At 35.5% G+C, this 22,474-nt stretch overlaps 2 protein-coding genes across 8 annotated transcripts in view; one reads left to right on the forward strand and one right to left on the reverse strand.

Moving 5' to 3' along the window:
- LOC124447329 overlaps positions 1–22,474 on the reverse strand; it is a 30,786-nt gene extending 8,312 nt beyond the window's left edge. Inside the window, exons 1-5 of one of the 4 annotated variants that reach the window (XM_046998238.1) lie at positions 22,034–22,474; positions 12,837–13,158; positions 5,569–5,631; positions 1,472–1,624; positions 93–181 (exon numbers count right to left, since the gene is read on the reverse strand). In XM_046998238.1, the coding sequence (XP_046854194.1) occupies positions 93–181; positions 1,472–1,624; positions 5,569–5,631; positions 12,837–13,158; positions 22,034–22,117 (711 nt within the window). In that variant the 5' untranslated portion in view covers positions 22,118–22,474. Of the gene's footprint in view, positions 1–92; positions 182–1,471; positions 1,625–5,568; positions 5,632–12,836; positions 13,159–15,624; positions 15,905–16,210; positions 16,327–22,033 lie in introns of those variants that run through there. The other 3 variants (XM_046998239.1, XM_046998241.1, XM_046998240.1) reach the window with 3 other exon arrangements.
- Positions 16,324–19,054, forward strand: LOC124447331. Of its 4 annotated transcripts, XR_006948692.1 has the most exons (6): positions 16,324–16,476; positions 16,589–16,866; positions 17,008–17,866; positions 17,964–18,118; positions 18,190–18,428; positions 18,558–19,054. XR_006948692.1 is itself a non-coding variant. In XM_046998243.1 (3 exons), the coding sequence occupies exons 1-3, from the start codon at positions 16,688–16,690 to the stop codon at positions 17,408–17,410; spliced, it is 480 nt and encodes a 159-aa protein (XP_046854199.1). In that variant the 5' UTR covers positions 16,324–16,687; the 3' UTR covers positions 17,411–17,929. The 4 variants fall into 4 exon arrangements, 1 of the variants encoding a protein (XP_046854199.1); XR_006948690.1 differs by having other exon boundaries at positions 16,324–16,866; XR_006948691.1 differs by lacking the exon at positions 17,964–18,118 and having other exon boundaries at positions 16,324–16,866.

Raw genomic sequence — 22,474 nt, forward strand, 5'->3', positions numbered from 1 at the left:
TAAGCAATAGAAGTGTTTTTTATTACTCAAAATATCAGGTCGCCGATAATGTTGATAAAATAGTCTAACGATCCAGGTTGAAGGTAAGTTACCTTCTTGTTAATTTGTTGACATTTATAGATACCAGGATACCTGCCAATGTCAGTAACAGTCATTTGCCATCCCCAGATATCAGAGTTTCCTTAACAAAAATATACACTATAACTTCATACGAGTTATATCCACAACGCAGGCATATTCTTATTTACAATTTAATTGCGCTCTACGTACAAAATCTTAAAAGAATTAAGGAAAAACATCCCTTAAGTTATCAGCCCGCAAGGCGCAACATTTAATGAAATAGGTGGTAGAATTTCCAATGGTTCACCTGACAGTTAATTTTTCTTAAATAATAACCATTTTTAGAGTGAGAATTGTGTTAACAAAAACCATTTTTGAAACGGTTTGTGCTCGAAAATGACTATAAGCGAAAAAGCAATTGCAACATGTACAGTTAAAGTATGATAAATGTTTTTAAGCTTGCAAACTTCCGGGAAATTTGGCCCAAATTTGCATCTAAATTGCGGACTATTTTGCGTTTTATCCATTTGAACAGTCATTTTCTTGAAACCTAATCAATTATTTGTATTTGCATTAATTTAAGCCCAAATTTACGCATAATTGAGGAGTATTTTAATAAGATGCTATTTGAGAAAAATTCAAAATAATCCGAAACTTACGGCCCAATTATACGGTCAGCCCGGTGTTTAGGTTTTTGCTGATCGCGCTGGCTGATGAGTTTAGCGACGATTTCCTATCTGTTCAGTTTTTTATACACACTGTATATTTACTCTTTTATTCATAATAACTCGTTGTCTTTTTAGTATGTTGCAGTGCACGGTATAAAAAAATTGAACAATTATAGGAAAATGTTGCTAACTTTATCAGTGGGCAAGAATTAAAGAAGTTTTGCTGGAAATGGGGAATTGGATTAGTAATGTTTTATATTACAGAAAATTATCGCAATATCCATTTTAGTGTGAGGTTTGTATTGCCGAGGAGCACTTTTCACACCGTTAGCTAAAAAGCAATTGAAAAGACAGGCTCAAAATATATGGCACAAATAATAGTTATAGGAAATTCTGCTAATACGTAGCAACTCGAACGATCAGCTTCCAAATCTTGGGTTATTAACTTGTTTTCTATTTTTTGTTTTCAATGCAACTTTTTGTAGCTAAAATCAATAAAAATAACCTTCAAAAAATAAATATCTGACGGTTGTCAAAAAATCTGAAACTTTGTTAGCTTAAACAAGATGTGAGAAATGATGCTTTATAAAATGTCCTTTTCGTGCTCAATTAGCTATTTTGAAAGTACCGAGAATGTATGTTTCCACCATAGAAATATATAATAAAAGATAAGGTGAAAAACATCAATTAGCTAATAATGGGGATAGAATGCACTATATCTAAACCATTAAGGCTTGCGTTACCTGCTCTCGGAATCTCCCATTGAACATGAATTTTCACCAATATTGGATCAAAACTCAATGAGCTAAGGCTCATATTTATTTTGATTGTATTTTTATCCACAGGAGGAGCAAAAGATTGGCAATTGGGAAAAACTGCCTGGCCACAATCGGAATCTAAAAATGCCGAAAAATGCATCATCAATATATGCTGTAGCATTTTCACGTTCAGTTTTTAAGAATAACAAATAGTTTAGCTAATTAAGTTACTTTGCTGTTTATCTATTGGGTTGAATTTGAGCACAGAGCACATTTGAAAAGTTCATTTTGCAAGTATTAATAATATTTTTTGTTTTGAAAACTTCCATGTGGTCAACACCAATAGTAATTAATAAACAGAAACGAGTTTGAAGTTTGAGAACGCAAATGTATGAACGAAAATCGAATGCTTGTTTTGGCTCGCCTTGATTTTGCAGTAAATTGGAACAATTTTTGAAAGTAGTTAATAAAAATTTACGTAAATATTTATGCATTACTAAATCTCACACTTTTAGTAAAATATATTTCTTGTCGAATTATATATATAAATGTAAATAACACGTGTTTTTGATTGATGATACCAATGCTCGGGCCAGGCCTTTCAAACATGAAAATTGAAAAGAACTTAGTCACCGTGTGTACTCTTCTCTCTCTAAATATGTGATCTAAAAGGGCTAGTATTACGAAAATTTTGCTTGTAAAATAATACTTTATTTGCAAAAAAATCGTAAAATGACAATGTACTTTCTTAAACAGTTAGGCCAGCCATATCTCTTTCTAATTCTCAAGATATTGAAGTTGGGTGGTGCTCGATATATGAGGAAAGTGACGTCACATTGCATAACTAAAACTGAATTATTAAGAATAGATGATTTTCCTGTCGGAGTAAAGTGTCGATGGGATAAAATTCTGTATAGGTTGCGATCGACAAACCAGGTTGGAATCGTACTCAAAAGATAAAAGTTAAAGCACAGCATATAATACGTAAAACAGCCATAAAAAAAAGTTAAAAAAAGTTAATATATATTTATTGCAAAATGTTAACATTTCGTCCTTCTCAAAGCAATATGCGAAGTCAGTTAACATGAATAAATTAAATATAACTATTTACAAGGTACTAAATTACAGGAAATAGGAAAAGTTGAGTTAAAGGAGGAGAGGCACGGAACTATCCTGGATGTTAAGGGAAGGTTTGTGTTTGGAAATTAGGAGGCTTTTCCGAACGAGTAGCTCGTTTGGGAGAGAACACGAAGAACAGCGGCGACACTTAAAAGAATAAACCACACAAGATTTTATAGCTTTGGGGATTTTGTCCTTAAAGGAGAAGAAATGATACAAACGTAGAGTGAAACGAAACACAAAACGGATGCTAAGATGAGGGTATGCTGAAGAAATAAGACGGGAAATTTGCGTATGAATCTATAATGAATTTTTGCTAGTATATGGTAGGGAGAGGTACAAGACTTTTTTTGCAACTGTGTCAACAATACGTTGGGGTTGGGATAATTTGTCTAAAAATGTTCGTATATAGCGATCAAACAGACAGGCTGTGTAGCTGTTGTTGTTAAGAATCTATCGCAGCAACTTGTTATGGAAGTTTTCATGATTAGAGCAGATTTTGTAGAAGCAATGCACGAGAGAGAATATTAAGAAACATTTATATTGAGGAGGGATGACGTTGTGATGCGAAAGCACAAAGTAATCGTCAACATAGTGGCGATACAGTAATGGCTTGAATTCAGTAGGACATTCATTAAGCCAGTCTTTTTCATGATGTGCTAATATATTAGCAAATAGGGGGCCTATGGGTAAACCCATGGCGACACCATCTATTTGTTGGTATACGACTCCATTGAATATAAAGTGGCAGCTTTTAATAGCGAGACAAAGAAGTTTCCTCAATTCGCATTCGATGAGACCACGAAAGTATGTGGATTCTAATATTTGATTGGAAATCACATCAACAGTTTCGTCCAAAGGAATGTTAGTAAATAAGGATGTGACATCAAAGCTGGCCATAACGACATTGTTAGTATTGATGTCAAGACTGAGTAGTTCTTGAACAATAGAAAGAGTCTCTTACTATGTAAGTTCTGACGGAGAGGGGATGGAGAAGAAGAGGGATGAAAAACATTGCTACTTTATGGGAATAATTATTAATACATGAGAATATGGGTCTAAGGGGAACATTATTTTAATTAGTTGAAGGCAAACCGTATAATATACTAATGCATGAACCTGTCGGGTAAAGTTTATCATAAGTTCCTTGTGTGATTGACTCAGATTTCTTCAATGCTATTAGCAGTTTCTTCAAGTGGTTTTCACGCTGTAGCGTCAATTTTACTGGGTCATCATTCAGCCGGTAACATTTCCTGTTATCTGACCATACGTTTTCCATTTTTCTGTTGTAGTCGCTTCTGTTGAGAATAACCACGCCATTTTCTTTGTCAGGTTTAACAGCTTCAATGTTGTTTTCCTTACTTAGATTATCAAGCAGTTTTATGTCTTCTTTAGAAAACATAAAGTCAGGCCGGCTGTACCTACGACATCCTGAGTATGCGATGTCTTTTAATTTTGCTTTAACGGATGTAGGACAGAAACCGGAATTCTCTAGTTGTTCTTTGATCAGTTTTTAGTAGAATTTAGTCCTTTTGATAGGATTTCTTTTTTTTGTCTGTAATAAGACGTTGAGAAATTTGAAAAGTACGTTATTGGGATCGATTGAAGTGACACATTTCGTTTCCGCACACAGTCGAAATAACTTGCAATCTTGAATCTTTTGGTGTTTGGCGAGTCTCGTTGTATTTTCACGATCCGAGACCGACTTAAGGTGAATCAGGTCAAAAAAAGATACAAATGCGGCTAAGTTGCTATACGCTACTGTTACTTGTGAGGACAGAATACGCATTCTTGCATATTTGGCGGCAATTTCACCTTGTAGTAATCTATTTTGGCACTGTCGGTGTGCACTTGGATTTCGCAGGCGTCGATATGCGACTTTGAATCGTAGAAATTTGAGTATTACAGTACCCAAATTACCGTATTACTGTATTATCGTACCCAAATTTCACGTCTTATTTCTTTGGTATCTGTATTTTACCCAAAGCCGGCATGCACTTAAAGGATATTTATCGCTTTCGCTTAATCTTGCATAACAGGATCTAAAGGAGGTTCTGAGGCTGATAAAATCTTATTTCTGTTTTCTGTTCGCATGATATTTAAAGTAATATGTCCGTTTCCCGCACATATTTTTAAATTGTTGCAAATTGGCGGTAAATTGGTTAGCGACTTTGAATTCGGTCGGTGTGCGCAAACGTTGTTCGGCTTTGTTTGAATATATATGTCATAATTGGGACAGAAATCGAGAAAAAATGAGAAGAGCAAGACGAACTCCTTCATTGTTTGCGGATACGAAAATTTTTACTCTAGAAAGCGGATTTAAAAGTTTCCGGATACGTGTGGACGGGGATAGTAACAAACCTCATTAGGACTTTTGTACATGTTAACAGAGTTTTTCTTGCTCTCTCTCCGTTCCTCCCTGATTAGCATATCTCCTATTTACAATTTAAACTACAAAAATAACGCGCGGAAGGAAGAAAATTGTTATTCTATGCAATATGTCATCACTTTCTCTATAAATCAGACATCACATATGTCGAGAGAATGCAAAGAGATATGACTTTACCGTTTTAGAAAGTCCACTGTCATTTTACGACTGCTTTTCGTTATGCTGGCGGTTTAAAGCAACGACCCATAAAATCATTTAATAGAGAATCAGCATTAGTGTAGGTTTTTGTAACCGAAACCAGGGATGTATTGCTATCGCTAATTGGGTGGGGGCCTTATTCATATATGCATGTTATAAATCCATAGATAACAATACACTTCAAAAGATATTAATTCAGCATATCATGCATACATGAATAACAGCCCCCCCCCCAATTAGCGATAGCAATACATCCCTGACCAAATAATATGCAAGTGCTATAGCTGGCTTGAAGACGATCTTGAACGAGCATCATGAAAAAACATTAATATTTTGATAAAAGAGCTTTCGTAGCTCCACGGTGTTACCAACATACATAGATTAGTCTTCGGTGCTCCACATCGATTCGGCTCTTTAGATGTTCCAGATCCTAAAGGTTCTAAATCATAAATGTAGTAAGAATACAATCTACAATTTTGATTTAGATTCATTTTGAAAAGACCTTATTAGGCAGTAATGGGCTCAATTAGCTTATATTCCACTCAAGTATAAACTATTTATCGGTATATACATCTTTATTTTCTCTGCTATTTTTCTTGTCATTTGTCTCAATAATTTAACAGGTTATGAGCCCAGAACTCGCTAAAGCAGCGCAGTATTAAGTAAAGGTTACTCAGTAACGCTTTATTATTTTTATGATGGCTAAAGTAGACAAATTGCCGATTGACAAACTCGAAGGTGCGAAGAAAAGGCAATATGGAAACACCAGATAACAGCAATTTTAGAAGCAAAAGAATTATTTGGACACATTGATGGAATGCTGAATCGTTCAGTTTCATCTGAAAGTACTCCTGGAGCAATTGCATCATTTGAGAAAGAGCAAAGGAAGACGATAGCTGTCATAGTTACGTCTAATAAATCAGATCTTATTTGCCTCATCACAGGATGCCAAACTCCAAAAGAGATATGGGGCACGCTTAAGAAACGCTTTGAACGGGATATGATTGCGAACAAATTATACTTGAACAAAGATTTTTCTCCTTAAAGATGAAAGAGTCAGACCCTCTTGATGAACACTTGCGAAAAATGAAAGTTATCACTGATCAATTGGCCGCCATCAGAGCCTCAATACCAGAGGATGAACACATAGTTGCATTATTGTTAAGCCTGCCTCGTTAATATAACACCTTAGTTACGGTCCTGACTGCTAAAGGAGATGAGTTTGCTCTTGGTCAACTACACCAAGCACTACTTAGCGAAGAGGAAAAACGGAAGCAAAGTTGTGTTAATGAAAACAATAAGGATGGTCAAACTGCATTACAGCGCAAGTTTGAAAGGAAACTGATAAAATGTTATGGATGTGTAGAAGACAATTGTACACAGAAAAAGAAAAAACAACATCGAAAAAATTAAAATTCAAGAAAATTTGATAACTCATGAAAGCTTCTCCAGCCGATAAAAAGAATGCTGATAGTGATGACCCTGGTTCTAGTGTTTTCGCTGTTGGACTGGCTTCTGGAAAAGGAAATGACTGCTGGATTATCGACTTTGGCGCATCTCAACACATGACTTCTAACTTTGATTTACTGATGAACTATCTAGCGTTTTCAAATCCAGAACCGGTTGTTCTCGGCGATGGTTGATCTGTTAATGCCTTGGGAACAGGTGAAATATCTATAACAATTCTGGTTGGCCCTAAAGAAAAGGATGAACGGAAATCAACTATGACCAAAGTCCTTTATGTTCCAAAATTAGCCACGAGTCTATTCAGTGCTCGCGGGGCAGCAATGCAAGGAAAACTAATATAGTTTGGTCATACACTTTGTTGGATTAAAGACTCTCGAGGAAACGTTGTGTCAAGAGGTTGTCTTCTGGTAACATGTATCGCCTGGACTGCAGAACAGAGAAATAAAGCAACAAGCATCAGTTACAAAAGGATCAAGTGATACCTTCAATTTGTGGCATTAACGGATGGCTCACCTAAACGCAGGTCAATTGAAGACGATGACTTCTAAAGGAATTGTAACGGGAACCAAAATGAAAGACACCGGAAAACTTGATTTCTGTGAATCCTGAGCTCAAGAAAAAGCTCATCAAGCTCCTTTTAGGCTAGTGGGAGAAGTACAGTCGAAGAAACGATTAAAACTTGTCCACAGTGATGTCGCTGGACCGATGAAAACCGAGAGCTTAGGTCGCACAAGGTACTTCATAAAATTTATTGATGACTATTCTAGATGTGTATAGGTCTATCCTATTACACACCAATCAGAAGTGTTAGATAAATTTAAAGAATGGGAGGCATCAGTGACTAATCAAACCGATTGCAAAATAAAAGCCTTAAAGACAGACAATGGAGGTGAATATATGTCAGATGAATTTCAAAGCTTCTTTAAAATTTGCCACCAGACAACTGTACCCCATTCGCCACAACAGAATGGATTCGCGGAGCGAATGAAGAGAACACTTAAAAAGCTGCTCTGTCAATGATTTTACAAGCTGAAATACCAAAAAGTTTCTTCGCTGAAGCCATTTGTTCTGCAGCTTATACATGCAACCGAGTTATCAAAAGTACAACTGGAATTACTCCATTCGAGCTTTTGTATGGCAAAAAGCCCGACGTTTCCAATTTTCGAGCTTTTGGATGCACTGCCTATGCCCATGTACCAGCATCCTCAACTTGATTAGAAAGCAGTAAAGTTGCAACTTGTCGGCTATAGTCTAACACAGAAGAGGTATCGATTGTTCGATGAGAAGAAGCAAAAAGTCTACATTCGCCGAGATGTTACCTTCAATGAAAAGGACTTTGGACGTACAAATACAGTGCAGTTGCACATTGAAGAGAAGAATGAAGAACACTACGAACAAGAATCGAACAACAAAACGTCAAACGTTAGACGTTCATCACGAGAAATAAAGCTGCCTATCTACTATCATGATGAATATGCAAGTATAACAAAAGCAAAATATACAGCGCTATTTGTGACAGAAGTAGAAGAACCAACAACCTTAAAGAAAGCTCTCGAAAGGGATCACGCAATAGAGTGGAAAACAGCTGCCGATTCCAAATACCAGTCATTGATGGAGAACAAGACGTGTGAACTTGTTGAACCACCTCCTGGACGAAAAGCTATCAGCTGTAGATGAGTATTTAAAGTCAAGTACGACGAAAAGGTAAAATCGATCGTTTTAAATGACGACTGGTAGCAAGAGGCTTCCTTCAGAAGTTTTCATTGGAATTTGATGAGACATTCTCACCTGTCGTTCGCTTTACATCTATTCGCACTCCTTTAGCGTTTGCTGTTTCTCAAAATATGTTTATCCATCAAATGGATGTTGTTGCAGCTTTTCTTAATGGAACACTCGACAAAGATGTGTACATGGAACAACCAGAAGGTTATGCTGAGGCTGGTAAAGAAAATCTTGTATGTCATCTAAGGAAATCACTCTATGGATTGAGTCCACGCTGCTGAAACAAGTCATTCAATGAATTCATGATATCTCAAGAGTTTAAGCAAAGTGATGCCGATTCCTGTGTCTTTATTCGGAAAGTCCAAGGTCAACTCGCCATAGTTGCTGTGCATGTCGACGACCTGATACTCTTAACCAAGACTGAACAAGAAATGATCGATTTAAAGGCTAGTCTTGCTGGATAGTATATTCAAAAATAATGAAGCTAATTAAAGATAACGGCACCAGCAAACCAGTATAACCTGTTATGTATCAATCGATGATTGGAAGCTTAATATATACAGCTATCGCTACTCGACCCGACATTGCTCAAGCAGTTGGTACCTTTACAAAGTTTAACGCCGCTCCAAATGAAACACATCTTACTGCTGTCAAACGTGTATTCCGATATTTGAAAGGAACAGTCAGACTTTGCCTGCAGTACGAATTGAGTAAGAAAGATATGGAAGGATATTCCGATGCCGACTGGGCTTCCGATTCAGAAGATAGAAGATCAACTTCAGGAAATGTTTTCATATTGTCTAAAGGTGCCATTAGCTGGATTGGTCAGAAGCAACCCAAAGGAGCTTTGTCGACTTCTGAAGCCGAATACATTGCTCTTTGTTCAACAACTCAGGAAAGTGTATGGTTACGACAGCTAAACAAAGATTTAATCAGTAAAATTTCATCTCAGTTAACCGGGACACTCGGTCCATGTACTTGGCGCCCTAAACCAAATGCCTAGGAAGTATGAATAATGAGTTTCTGTTATGTCTTTGAAGGACAATAGTTTGGATAGTATGTACATTGAAAAGATATGAATATATATATCAGGAGTCACCATTTTACTATAGTGATAGGCGGAAGGGCACATTGTCATATATATATATATGTATAAGGCTTAAGCGACCACCGAATCAGGGGCGGATTACTCAGTAGGCTAAGTAGGCTGAAGCCTGAAGACCCGCATTTTCTAGAGGCCTGTTGTATTTAGACATAGTTTTTATTTTGTGCCTTCCGGACTAGCTAAATGCTGTAAAGTTCGACATTGTACGCTGTTGGAAACTGTACGATCCACTGTTTAATACACGATGCACAGAACTCATGAAGTAGTGAGTTTACCCCGTTCGACCTTTAAATTTATTCCTTATTGTTTGCAATATGAGTTGCAAAGAGAAGCCGAGAAATGCAGAGGCAAAGAAGCATGAGAAATGCAAACGTCCTCAAGAGACGAAACTTATTGGGAGGAATAGATCTCACGGCCAACAACTTTGTCTTAGCCAACAGGCCCCAAAATTAGTAATCCATCAAAAAATATTCTTGTGATGCAGTAAGTTAAATAATAAAAGCACACTGCACCGTATTATAAATATAACCAAAATCTCGTCAGACGATGGTACGTAATTATATCAAATAACAAAATTTTGCCAGAATGATTTCATAGGAATATATAAAAAAAACTTGACGCCACCGTTTGTTATATCAAATAACCAAATTTGTCAACGTGATATAAATATTTCAAATGACCAAAATAATTTTCACGAATTTGGCGAGCCAAGTGACGTCACAACTGTACGAACACCTTTAGTCCACTCCCCCTGAATAGTCACATGGTAGTTTGTACAAAGATTCCGCCTCAAATTCACTCATTTCACAAACACGCATTTTTGCACGCTCTCATTTTAAAGTTGCAAACCCGTGGTTTCCGCCGTAAAAGTTTATCCCGTATTATTGCAATATTTGTCGCAGCTTATTCGTATTTCATGAACATTGATAGCGCTTGCAGTCTGGCACAATAGCGCGGACACTACTTTTGTTTCCTCATATTTTAACTTTTCAGGCATTTATTGTGTGAGCGCTAGTGTTCTTGCTATCAGCAAACAGTCTGTAACAGAGCGTCACGCTATCAACAAATGAAGGCTGCGCTGGAACATTTGATTCGTAAAGTACGTTGTCTAACTGCCAACAAACTTAATACTTAGGAAAGCTTATACTTATAGAGTTATAAAGTTTTGGAACGCTTATATAGTTAGAGTAGAGCATTAATAGTATATTGCATGAGTTGGAGAACCGTATGCAATATCCGTAACTATACCTTTTCTAGCCGACCATTTGAAGAAATAAATGATAAAGCACACTCCGAAAAACATCATTTTGTAAACTCAAAGTTGAGTCACAACGGCAAGTCATTATCAAGCTAAGTAGTTATTTATACAAGCAAGCGTGTTTTTAGAATTGTACATTACAAGGAAATGACGTAATCAATAAAAAGAAAAACTGCTGTTAGCCTGTTACTATTGAAAATTCGGATTGAAAATTCGCATCCCGCCTGGCACCTCACAGACAACAATAGGGATTAGGACAAAATGACAAATTCTTTAGAATCCTACATACCAGAGTTCAGCTGAGGTTTCTGGAAACGTACATAAAACGCCTCAGGCAAAAGCAAGTGATTAGCATTGTTATAATAAAGACAGAGGTTAAGTGATAGTATTACTGAGAATGTGATCACGCGTAGAAAAGTGATGTGGTAAATTTATATGTCAATAATTGTGTCATATAAATGTGTGAGTAACCAATTGTCCGGAATATGTGTCATTAATTGTGTCAAATATTGTGTCAATTGTGTCACTGTGTCATGGTTTGTAAACGGAACTAATTCTAACCTAATATAGATGATAATTAACTACTTATGTCATTTACTTTACGAACATGTTGTAGGGTTTTTGTTATTGTCTTTGTCATCCATAGTCAACCACTTTCAGTAATAGCCTGATTGATGATTTACAATAAATAAATATATAAGTTGAAAATGTTTCTTATGTGTTGTGCATCATGGTCATGAATAACGATTTTGTTGGGATCTGATCATAGAAAGGTTCTTGTTACTTTTCCTTATGAACGATTGAAAACAGCTGGACAAATAAATTGATAATTAAGTTGCTGCCGTCCAAAGTTGGTATTTTGTCTTTTATGGGATGGGCATTGCCTCTATTGAGCTTTGGGGTCGTATATAATTGCCAGGATCAAATCTCTTTTCTTTCGGACTGATATGATTTGCAGTAATGAAACGCTGTTCAACAAACAAATATCTAATATTACCAAGTTATGTCTTGGAGGGGTTTTCCAAATGCCATTCGTCTTTCTATTATTCGAAAGCGCAAAGAAAAATACGTAAATACTTCTAGCAACAATTATCCTTCAGTTTTAAACAACCCTTTAAGACTTAAACTGCTGCAAAGTTTGGCTAAAGAATCCGTATTAAGGTAGGCAATGGGAGTCCTAGGTGAACCACTAGTAAGAAAAATAAAGCGAAATGTAAAGAGCTACTGAAATTTATAGTTAAATATTAAACAAATAAAAAATTGCAAGAGCGAAAGTTTTACAATGCTGTAAAATATACGACAGTGAACTGGAGACGGAATGTTTGTATATAAATTGCCATATGATTTGTGACTACCCAGGGGGGAGCGAGCAATAGGTTTCATACAGGTGTGACGTCATTTGACTTGCCCAATGTGCAAAAGTAAATTTGGTAATTTGTAATAATCACGTCAACGAAATTGGTCATTTGTTATACTTGGTACAACGTCCTGGTGCTCGTTTACGATTGGTATGCGCTTATGAGTGAGAAGTTATGAAAAGTAGCATTAGATGTCTGTAGATGTAGATCGTTCATGTTAGCAAAGTCTTGAGAAGGTCTGCCGAAACGTCAGTCAACGTCAACATCAATCAATGCAAGCAGTCCTTTTCAGGAACATACTAACCTGGACGATCTGCAACAACAAACATGTAACAATACTCTCGGGCTCAAACCATTCAAAAGTAATATTATGTCGGCATGGACCCAAAAGCAGAATAATACGGAGGTGACAGCTTCTGACAGGTGTTAGTAAGTCAATGTTCGACTGCATTTCTAATAGCTATTATGTAATATTCAAGGTGTTTGGACCCACATTCAAAAGAAACTGTTTAATTTAATACAACACAATGTCTTACGTGCTATGTGCGTGCACCAAAATTTATGTCCAACTTACATACACAACGCAAAACATATAGGGAAATTCACTGATGAGGGCTGCAATCCACTACAGATGTGGCTATGAGCGCGTTTTGTCTTAATTATAACCTTCAAATTCTTCTCCTTGTACAACTACAAACTACGCGAATGTACCATTGTGTCTTTTCCTGTCTTACCGTTATCGTCTTCTTGCTCGGACTCCAAAATTGTCAAAAAAGCAGTCATGTTGTGGTTGCCGGAAGTACTATAAACAGAACACGTGTAATAACCAGTGTCACTCTGCAACGTTTCATTGATAGCCAACAAATTCTTGTCGAGTGTCATTCGTCTGCTGTTGTGAACGATCTTTCCCTCTTTATACCAAACTACACTCTCAACAGCTGATTTTGGCTCAACATCGCATTCAAGCTTGATTGAGTCATGTGGCAAAGCCGTCTTGTTGTTAAAAGTTATTTCGATAGCTACACTATCGACGAAAGCTGTTTCGTTTTTGACTGTCTAAAATGGTAAGATATATCGTATAATTTTCCTCACATATTTCCCTCGTAAAATTGTTGCCATAAAAATGCGTGTGGTTTGCTTTACGTTTGGAAATGCATTTTTTTTAAACATAACTTATTATAACAAACACTTGAGAAAAACGACGATTTTTTTGAGAGCAAACATGTTTCGACATTATCAGAATGCCATCTTCAGTGCAGAATGGTTAGTGTTAAGTAATATGATACGTGATATGAATAAATTAATTACAATGAATAGGATTATGATTCAGTTACTAAATATAAAATATTTACAAAAGGAAAAAATAAGTATTAAGAACTTATAACAAAAATATTATTATAAAGTAAATATAGTGTTGTAGTGGTGAACTTGGATATTTAAATCGGGATTAGTTTTATTAATGTGTAGAGCTTCCTTGATTTTGAGTGAGAAAGTGTATTGATCAGTGTCGATGATTTTAAAACAGGAAGGTGAGAATTTGTTTTACATGAAGGAGAGGCTTGAAGATGTTTGTAGATAGTGGAGTTTTGTCTGTGTGAGTATGTTCCTTTATCCTGGTAGATAATTGAGAAGTTTCACCAATGTAGCGGGAATTACATCCCGCACATGAAAATTGATAAACTACCATAGATTTGGAAAGTTCGGGAAGTGGGTCTTTAAACGAAAATAAAGATTTTATTTTAAAGGTGTGAAAATAAGTTTAACGTCAATGTCAGTGCAGTAGCGTTTAATGATTTGTGTGAGTTTGCGTTGTGTGTGTCGTAATCACCTATGGTAGTTTGAAATAACGTTTATTGTCAGGTTGTTGTATATCGTTAGTGTTAGTTGTGGCGTTAGATGAGTCAGTGCTTATCTTGTTGTCCAAATAGTGCTGTATAGTGTTGTTGATGAAATGAAAAGGAAAATTACGTTGGAGTGAATATTGGTTTCTTTAAATCACGTTGAAAGCCGATGTCTGTGTTGTTAAGTTTCCGTGCTCTGTCGGTCAGTGTTCGTATCAGTCCAATTTTGTAATTTAATGGTGTGAAACTAAAAGTTAGTCAGTAGTCCTGTATAAGTTGGTTTGTGGTACGTAGAGGTCATACAGTTTTCATGTGATTTAGTTAGTAAGATGTCAAGAAAGGGTAACTAAACCGAACAAGACAATCAGTTACCCTTTCTTGACATCTTACTAACTAAATCACATGAAAACTGTATGACCTCTACGTACCACAAACCAACTTATACAGGACTACTGACTAACTTTTAGTTTCACACCATTAAATTACAAAATTGGACTGATACGAACACTGACCGACAGAGCACGGAAACTTAACAACACAGACATCGGCTTTCAACGTGATTTGAAGAAACTAATATTCACTCTCCAACGTAATTCTTTCCTTTTCATTCATCAACAACACTATACAGCACTATTTGGACAACAAGATAAGCACTGACTCATCTAACGCCACAACTAACACTAACGATATACAACAACCTGACAATAAACGTTATTTCAAACTACCTTACATAGGTGATTACTCACGACACACACAACGCAAACTCACACAAATCATTAAACGCTACTGCACTGACATTGACGTTAAACTTATTTTCACACCTTTAAAATAAAATCTTTATTTTCGTTTAAAGACCCACTTCCCGAACTTTCCAAATCTATGGTAGTTTATCAATTTTCATGTGCGGGATGTAATTCCCTACATTGGTGAAACTTCTCGCCAATTATCTACCAGGATAAAGGAACATACTCACACAGACAAAACTCCACTATCTACAAACATCTTCAAGCCTCTCCTTCATGTAAAAACAAATTCTCACCTTCCTGTTTTAAAATCATCGACACTGATCAATCCACTTTCTCACTCAAAATCAAGGAAGCTCTACACATTAATAAAACTAATCCCGATTTAAATATCCAAGTTCACCACTACAACACTATATTTACTTTATAATAATATTTTTTGTTATAAGTTCTTAATACTTATTTTTTTTTCCCTTTTTTGTAAATATTTTATATTTAGTAACTGAATCATAATCCTATTCATTGTAATTAATTTATTCATATCACGTATCATATTACTTAACACTAACCATTCTGCACTGAAGATGGCATTCTGATAATGTCGAAACATGTTTGCTCTCAAAAAAATCGTCGTTTTTCTCAAGTGTTTTTTAAAATTGCTGCTAATTAGAAATTATGGTAATAACTTATTATCTTTTCACAATAAACAAACGTCATGCAAACACAGTCCCGAATATAATCAGCTTGACGATTATGGTTCCCACAGACTATGAAAACTTTGAATTTCATAAAAAAGGATCAGGAAAAACTAATGAAAATCATACAACGTGAATTGTAACAGTTCATGCAGAATTTATCAGAAAGTTTACTAAATTATTACACATTATTATGACCAGTACTGCATTAAAAACTATTAATGAGCTAGCAAGATCAGATACCTCATGTAGACCATTATGCTATCCAAATCAATTTTCAATCTTTTATCTAGCAACACACTAAATTCACTCGTTCCAAAGGACCGCCACTAAACTAAACGACTTCTTACAATCACGGTTGAACTTCAAGTAATTGAATGAGTGCAGCTCAACACGCACTCTTTTCAAAAGAGTCTTTTGTATAAAAGCATGCATCAATATGGCGCGCCGATACAAACAAAAATACTTTTTCTAAAGATGAAACTTCTATTTCAAATTTATTACTATGTTTGATATAAAATTGCAGTACTTCTGAAAAGTTCAATACTTTATTGCTGCCTGCAGTACGCCACATGTAATTTCTTGTAAAACTTCATGTTGTCGAATTTCGATGTAAGTTGTAAGATGGCGGACAAATTGATAGACAAACTAATCGAGGCGGTTAAAGCCATAAAGGAAAACCCTTCTGTTGAAGAAAATATGAAGAAGGAAGATTCAAAAATATCAACAGAGGAAGCTCTTGGTAATTTATTTCCAAGCATAAGTGCTGCTTCATCTAGTCGTCAAAGTGAATTAAATTATGGCTATAATCCAAAAGCTAACTACGTACCAAAGAAAGGCTTAAAACGATATGGCTCCTCTTCATCTTCATCATGTAGTCATACAAAAAGAAAACCAATTGAAGTAAAGTTGAAGTACCTGCTCAAGGACTTTATTTTACTACCAGGTCCCCAGGTGGAGACTGTGCCCCGAGGTCGTTTTAGAGAGTACCTTTATGCAAATGGTTGCTGAGTCAGCCGTGGCAGTCGATGATGAAATGTCGGAGGATGACGTCAAGAGCAAAATATCGTGCATTTTTAAAGAGAAACTTGCTAGGTTAGCTACTCATGAAAATAATTTTGAGTTTGTTCGAGCGATTGGCAATCAAATAGTTAAAGTAAATAATGGGCCTTTCACGGGAAAACTTTAGCAGCATATTTCCAAACAGGGACCAGTTTATGTTAGAACACTGGTGGCAGTACCAGGTGCTGGTTTAAAAGGATGGATAGCTGACAAAAGTGTAGACTCAAGTGGTGATGATTTCTTAATGTCACCAACATTTGAAATGAAAAATGACATAAAGTCAGATGTTAAGCAATCTATGCCTCCACCTATTGAAGTCATAGACTGTGACAAAGAAGATAATGATGGGAGACAAGAGCAAATTGATTCAAAATGCTCAACTGCACCAACATCTTTGGCTCAATCACATTTCATAGCATCTGGGTAATTTATTATAGCAGTTTCTATAATTTTGTTTTCAAGTAGTTGCTATTGAGTTGAAGTCATGTTTTTAGTGAGAGAAGTCATAGTATGATGTAATGATGCTTTTGCCATATTTTCATCTAAATTATAGTAAAATTTTAGGGGTAATTTTCAGCATTATTATTGCACGAGTAGACCATATGGCAAATATGTGGAAATAGTGAATGACAAAGAAGAGGAAGACACACTTCAAGTTTCTTTGGAGGCAAGTCAAAACATGTAAGTTGATTGTAAGTCGATCAATTATTTAAGATGCTAATATTTTGAACTTTGCTTTAACCATTATTTTCTCATCATATAGTGATAATTAATGCATTTTAGAGAAAGCACGCCATTAAATATAGATGTTAAGAAGCTGTTACAGCAGCACAGCATCATTTTTATGAAAAGCGATTCATCAAATAAAATTATTGTAAGGCGAAGCAAACTTTTGGCAACTGCATTTGTTGCCATGAAATCAAAAAGGTTTGATTGCTGTGAAGATTTGATAATTCAGTTCAGTTGAGAAGATGCAATAGATGCTGGAGGGCCACAGAGAGAAATTTTCAGGTCAAATAATGCATTCTATTTCATTCAATAGTTATTGAGTAAGGTGTTGTACAACAAGTTGATGGGTGACATTGTGTTGCAGTGACTATATTAGAATGAATAATTTTTTATGCCTTTACAATAAGAGTGTACCTTTTTCAGACTAGCCAGGTAGGAAATTGTTCAATCTTCAGGTCTCTTTGAAGGATACAATGGATGTAATCTGATTTTTACTCACAATGTGAAACTTCTTGAAGGAAAGCAGTATTGGTTAGCAGGTCGCTTGGTTGGCATTTCATTGATGCAAGGTGGCCCCGGCTTTGGATGTCTTAATTCTACTGTGTATGATTTAATGTGTGAAGCACCATGTGATGTAAATGACTTTGATGTTTCACTCATACCAGATTATGAAAAAGCAGCTATGCTCTCAAAGGTAAAGTTGTCTTATATTGTCTCTTAAAATTCCTGCATTTCAAGTAGCAATGCACTTTAGTACTTCTAGAACTGATAATCATTAAAACATTCTTAAGCTGAAGCAATTGGAAACACAAGAAGAGTTCATTTCATTTGTCAAAGAAAATGCTGACAGTATAGCTAGCCAAGGATATCCATCAATATACTTGGCTAGCTTTGAGCAAACAGATATCATTATGAAGTCGCTGGTTAAGCAGCACATATTTTACAGGTTATAGGTATTAAATGTCAAAGAATGCATGTTTCATTATTTACTTTTATGTTTTATGTTATATTATGTAGAGTGTTTTCAGAAATTGAGCAATTTAAAATGGGAATAAATGATGTCGGAGGACTTTGGGACACAATCAAGACACATTCTAATGAATTCAAACATTTGCTCACAGAGATTCCAAAGAAATTTTCTAGAGAATCATTCAAAGCCATGTACGAAATTGAGTGAAGTCCAAAAGGTCATAATAACAGAAGAAAAGACGATGAAACAATATATTGTTGGAAAATCTTTTTGAAAAAAATTGAAGGTGTGTATTTTATTTATGTCACAATTGTTTTTAAATCTTCATTATCATCAGTTGCCCAGTTGCCGCAATACATTATTTCTGCACCTTCTGATGAAGAAATTCTGCACCAAAATTTGTGTTATTTTTTAGACAATGAGATGTTCTACCAGACTGAAGAAAAATCAATAATTGTTCATTTTGAGCATTTGTCACAGTTTACGACTGGTTCAGAGTTCATCCCACCAACTGGATTTGAAAATTCCTTAACAATAACATTTTACGATCAAGAAGATGGGCAAACTAGGTCTTCTTCCACTTGTGCCATGTCACTTGCACTACCAAGAGGACATGAAGACCCAACTATGTTTCAGAAACTTCTTCTAAGATCTTTATTTGACTCATGCGGTTTTTATAAAATTTGACATTGCTTTGATACTCAAACATTTCGACTTGTTTTGGCACTGTTCTTGTTAAAAGTTAAGGAACTAAGATTTGTTATGTTTGCTAAATTGGTTACCAAACAGGATTAGTTAAATATTTGCATACTTTTTACTATCATAAGTTATGTTTTGTGTTGATATGGCTGAAGTGATTGACCTTATTATGTTATAATTCAATCGTTGCAAAGAAAAAACTATTTACTGCCATCTGTCGAATATTTCTGATAACACATTTTGCACTTGTTCATACAATGAAATGCCATAATTGTCATCATCATCCAATGGGTTCAATCTTAGAGTCACTTCATGAAGCTCGTGGTCATCTAGCTCTATTACAGATCTAGGTACCTCTACAAAGTTGGCAGTTTGAATTTTAGGCATCGGTCCATTGTCATCAGCACCATATTCACAGTCAACTAAGTTTTCATGTAGCATTTCTTGGACTGTGCTGTAATCTGAAAGCACATTTTGGTAAAATCCTCTGGTCCAAAGTTGTAAAGGTGATTGTCCATGCTCACTGGACAATGGGTGGTTATTCCATTGCATTGTAAAGATGTTTAGTGACTTGTTTACACGAGGAAAAAATATATAGTGCAAAGCAATCAAATGAAATTCATTGTCTAGATTTAACAATTCATTAGATTCCATGTAATAGAAGATGTTCTTATATATTGAAACAACATAGGTGTTAACATCATGCCAAAGATGCTCAATGCGCTGATTACGAACGGATTGTCCTGTAAGAACAGGTTTGCTAGACAGACCATAACGATTAAGCATATGCCTGGCCACAGCAATATTTTCTGTTCCATAATCTGTTCTAGTTCTAAATCACTATCCACGGATAGTGAAACTTAGTCGTGGCATCAAGGAATAGATCAGGAACAGTGGAAGCTTTATTGTTACACAAAGCTTTTAAAAAGACAACTGCACAAGAGTATCCATCTACACAACCATGGATAACAATTCGCCATCTTATTAGTTTATGCTGGCCATCCAGATGCCTAGAAAGAAAAAAAATTATTATAAACTTCCTGAAAGTCTTGCTCCAGCAAGAATTTCACTCACCATAAAGAATTTGGTGTTACATTGTATAATCTTCTTTTTGTTATTTTTCTGCACCTCACCATCCGGTTATCAGGATCGATCCTCCAAATCTACTGACGCACTCTCCACCTCTGTGCAAAAAATCTCTGTGCTCTGATGTAACCCAAAACCATTCTTTCACCTGAATTAGGTGAAGCAGATAAAGCAGCCTTGACAATATCACAGAATAGATATGTTATCTATTCTGTGACATTATCATCAAACTGATCATCAGACACTTCCATATATTTATTACTGGTGGATTGAATACCGTAGGCATCCCTCCGACGCATTATTGTCTTTTCTGACACACCTAGCATAGTTGCTACAGATTTGCATGAAAAACCAAGAGATCTCAATCCTTCTAATTGCTCTTTTGGTATCAATAGCTGGGGACGGCCTCGACCTTCACTGCAAACGTTGTTAGGACAATTATATTGTAGGTCATCTTATACAGATGTTTCAAAACGATCCATTGACCGACGCACAAGGCATTGAAACATGTTGATTAGAGTAGCAATGGTTTCAATCATATTTGCATCTTGTAGTAAAGTATTGCGAAGATGGCCAAATGAAATAACTATAGTCGTGACAAATTGTTCTGTCTGCATATTAAGATGTTCAGCCTCCACAAAGGAAGGCAAAAACATATTTCGCTTTATTTCTTGATACAAATCTTTCCCATGTTCCAGAATATTTATAAAATCACTAACTCCAACTTTCTCACGATCGAGGATTTCAATATCTTCCGCCATCTTACAACTTACATCGAAATTCGACAACATGAAGTTTTGCAGGAAATTACATTTGGCGTACTGCAGGCAGCAATAAAGTATTAAACTTTTTAGAAGTACTATAATTTTATATTAAACATAGTAATAAATTTGAAATAGAAGTTTCATCTTTAGAAAAAGTATTTTTGTGTGTATCGGCACGCCATATTCTTCAGTTGAAGCAGAATCAGACGATTGTTGGATAATATTGGGACTGAGTTACTGTGGTCAGTCTGGAACTTTCGTCCACCAGAGATAATATCGCAATGCAAAAAAACCAATGGCAAAGATTGATGACAAAAAAATTCATGACGGCTGCAGAATTAAAAATACGTAAAGGGTCAAGTTTGAGCTACAAGTTTCAAAAGGGAGTGGATGATGATTTTTACATGGCCACGTAAAATGTAAAACACACATGTCTGTACTGTACCAAAAAATTGTACATATGTACTCAATTCGCAGACTAAGCATTTCTATATAACGGCAGCTTCTTCGTATAATAGTTTCTCTCCTTTTACTTGGCTTTGGCTATTCAAATTTACGCAGGTGAGTGACTTAGCAAATTCACGAATTCTTCGGACCTTTATAATTTTGCTATGAGATTCCCGATCCTAACCACAAATAATAAAACAAGTCTTTAGGCAATCGTGTATTTTTAGAGAAATCATTCCTATACTTGCCATCTGTTTCACTGAAGTCAATGAAGAACGGACATGAGCAATGCATTTATTATTATAAAAAAATAGATAGGAAGGAAATTGACGTCATTAACAAACCGCACAACGTCATGTGTTCTCATAGTTGTTGTAATTAACTATCGATAGTTCAACAACTATACAAACCTTTCAGTTAAAAGCCGAAAGTCAACCGTCTTGCAAAATATATTAAAGAAACCTAAAATTTTCGGTCCCAGCAAACACAAATGTATTCTTTGTCCAACTGCCTATTATTGCTTTGAGAAAATTAACTGTACGCATTGTACACAAAGATGATTAGAGGGCTAATTTATATAATCATTGCTTTGTAAACTGTGCAAAATCGGCACGAAACTCTATTTTCATCGCATCATTCATTACCATCGATCGCATGCGTTTAAAGAACAATTGTCTATGTACTTTAAATCAAATCATTATACAATTAATCATGAATTTTATCTTTATGTTTGAAAATACGACTCATTTTCTTCATCACTTCTTATATTCACGCGAATGCAACACTTCTACACTTTTGTTCTAATTTAATTTGTCTTTCTACAATTTACACACATTAAAAAAACGAATATACGACCAACTTGTTCAATTGCCAAACGTAATCACCTGTCACTTACCGAATTTTGAAGAACTGACAAACTTTTACAGTTACAGCAACATAGAGTCAAGATGAGAAGCAAAATGTTCTTTGACGCTCCCATCCCGATGTTTACTCTTATTCATTTATAGTAGAAATGTTCTTGCCTCATGGTGTGACTTACACGCAATATATTGGATTCGCTGTTTACATTTATCATCATTTGTGTAATTTATGCATAAAAGGAACCATTAAAATTACGTCGGCAGGTACTTAAAACATCTGGACAAGTTAAATTTGTGACTTTTAATTCAGTATTATCCAGGTCATCGTCAATCTAAAGCAAATTTCCATCGTAGCATTTCGTAGATTGAATACATAGTATGAAAAAATTGCTACTAATGGTTATGGCTTAAAACGGGCGAAACCTGTCTTCATTCTGTGAAAATAAAGAGTTTTTATTCTACTTATTTAAATAGAA

The sequence above is a fragment of the Xenia sp. Carnegie-2017 genome, unplaced genomic scaffold, assembly GCF_021976095.1.
Source record: "Xenia sp. Carnegie-2017 unplaced genomic scaffold, XeniaSp_v1 HiC_scaffold_22, whole genome shotgun sequence".
Lineage (NCBI taxonomy): Eukaryota > Metazoa > Cnidaria > Anthozoa > Malacalcyonacea > Xeniidae > Xenia > Xenia sp. Carnegie-2017.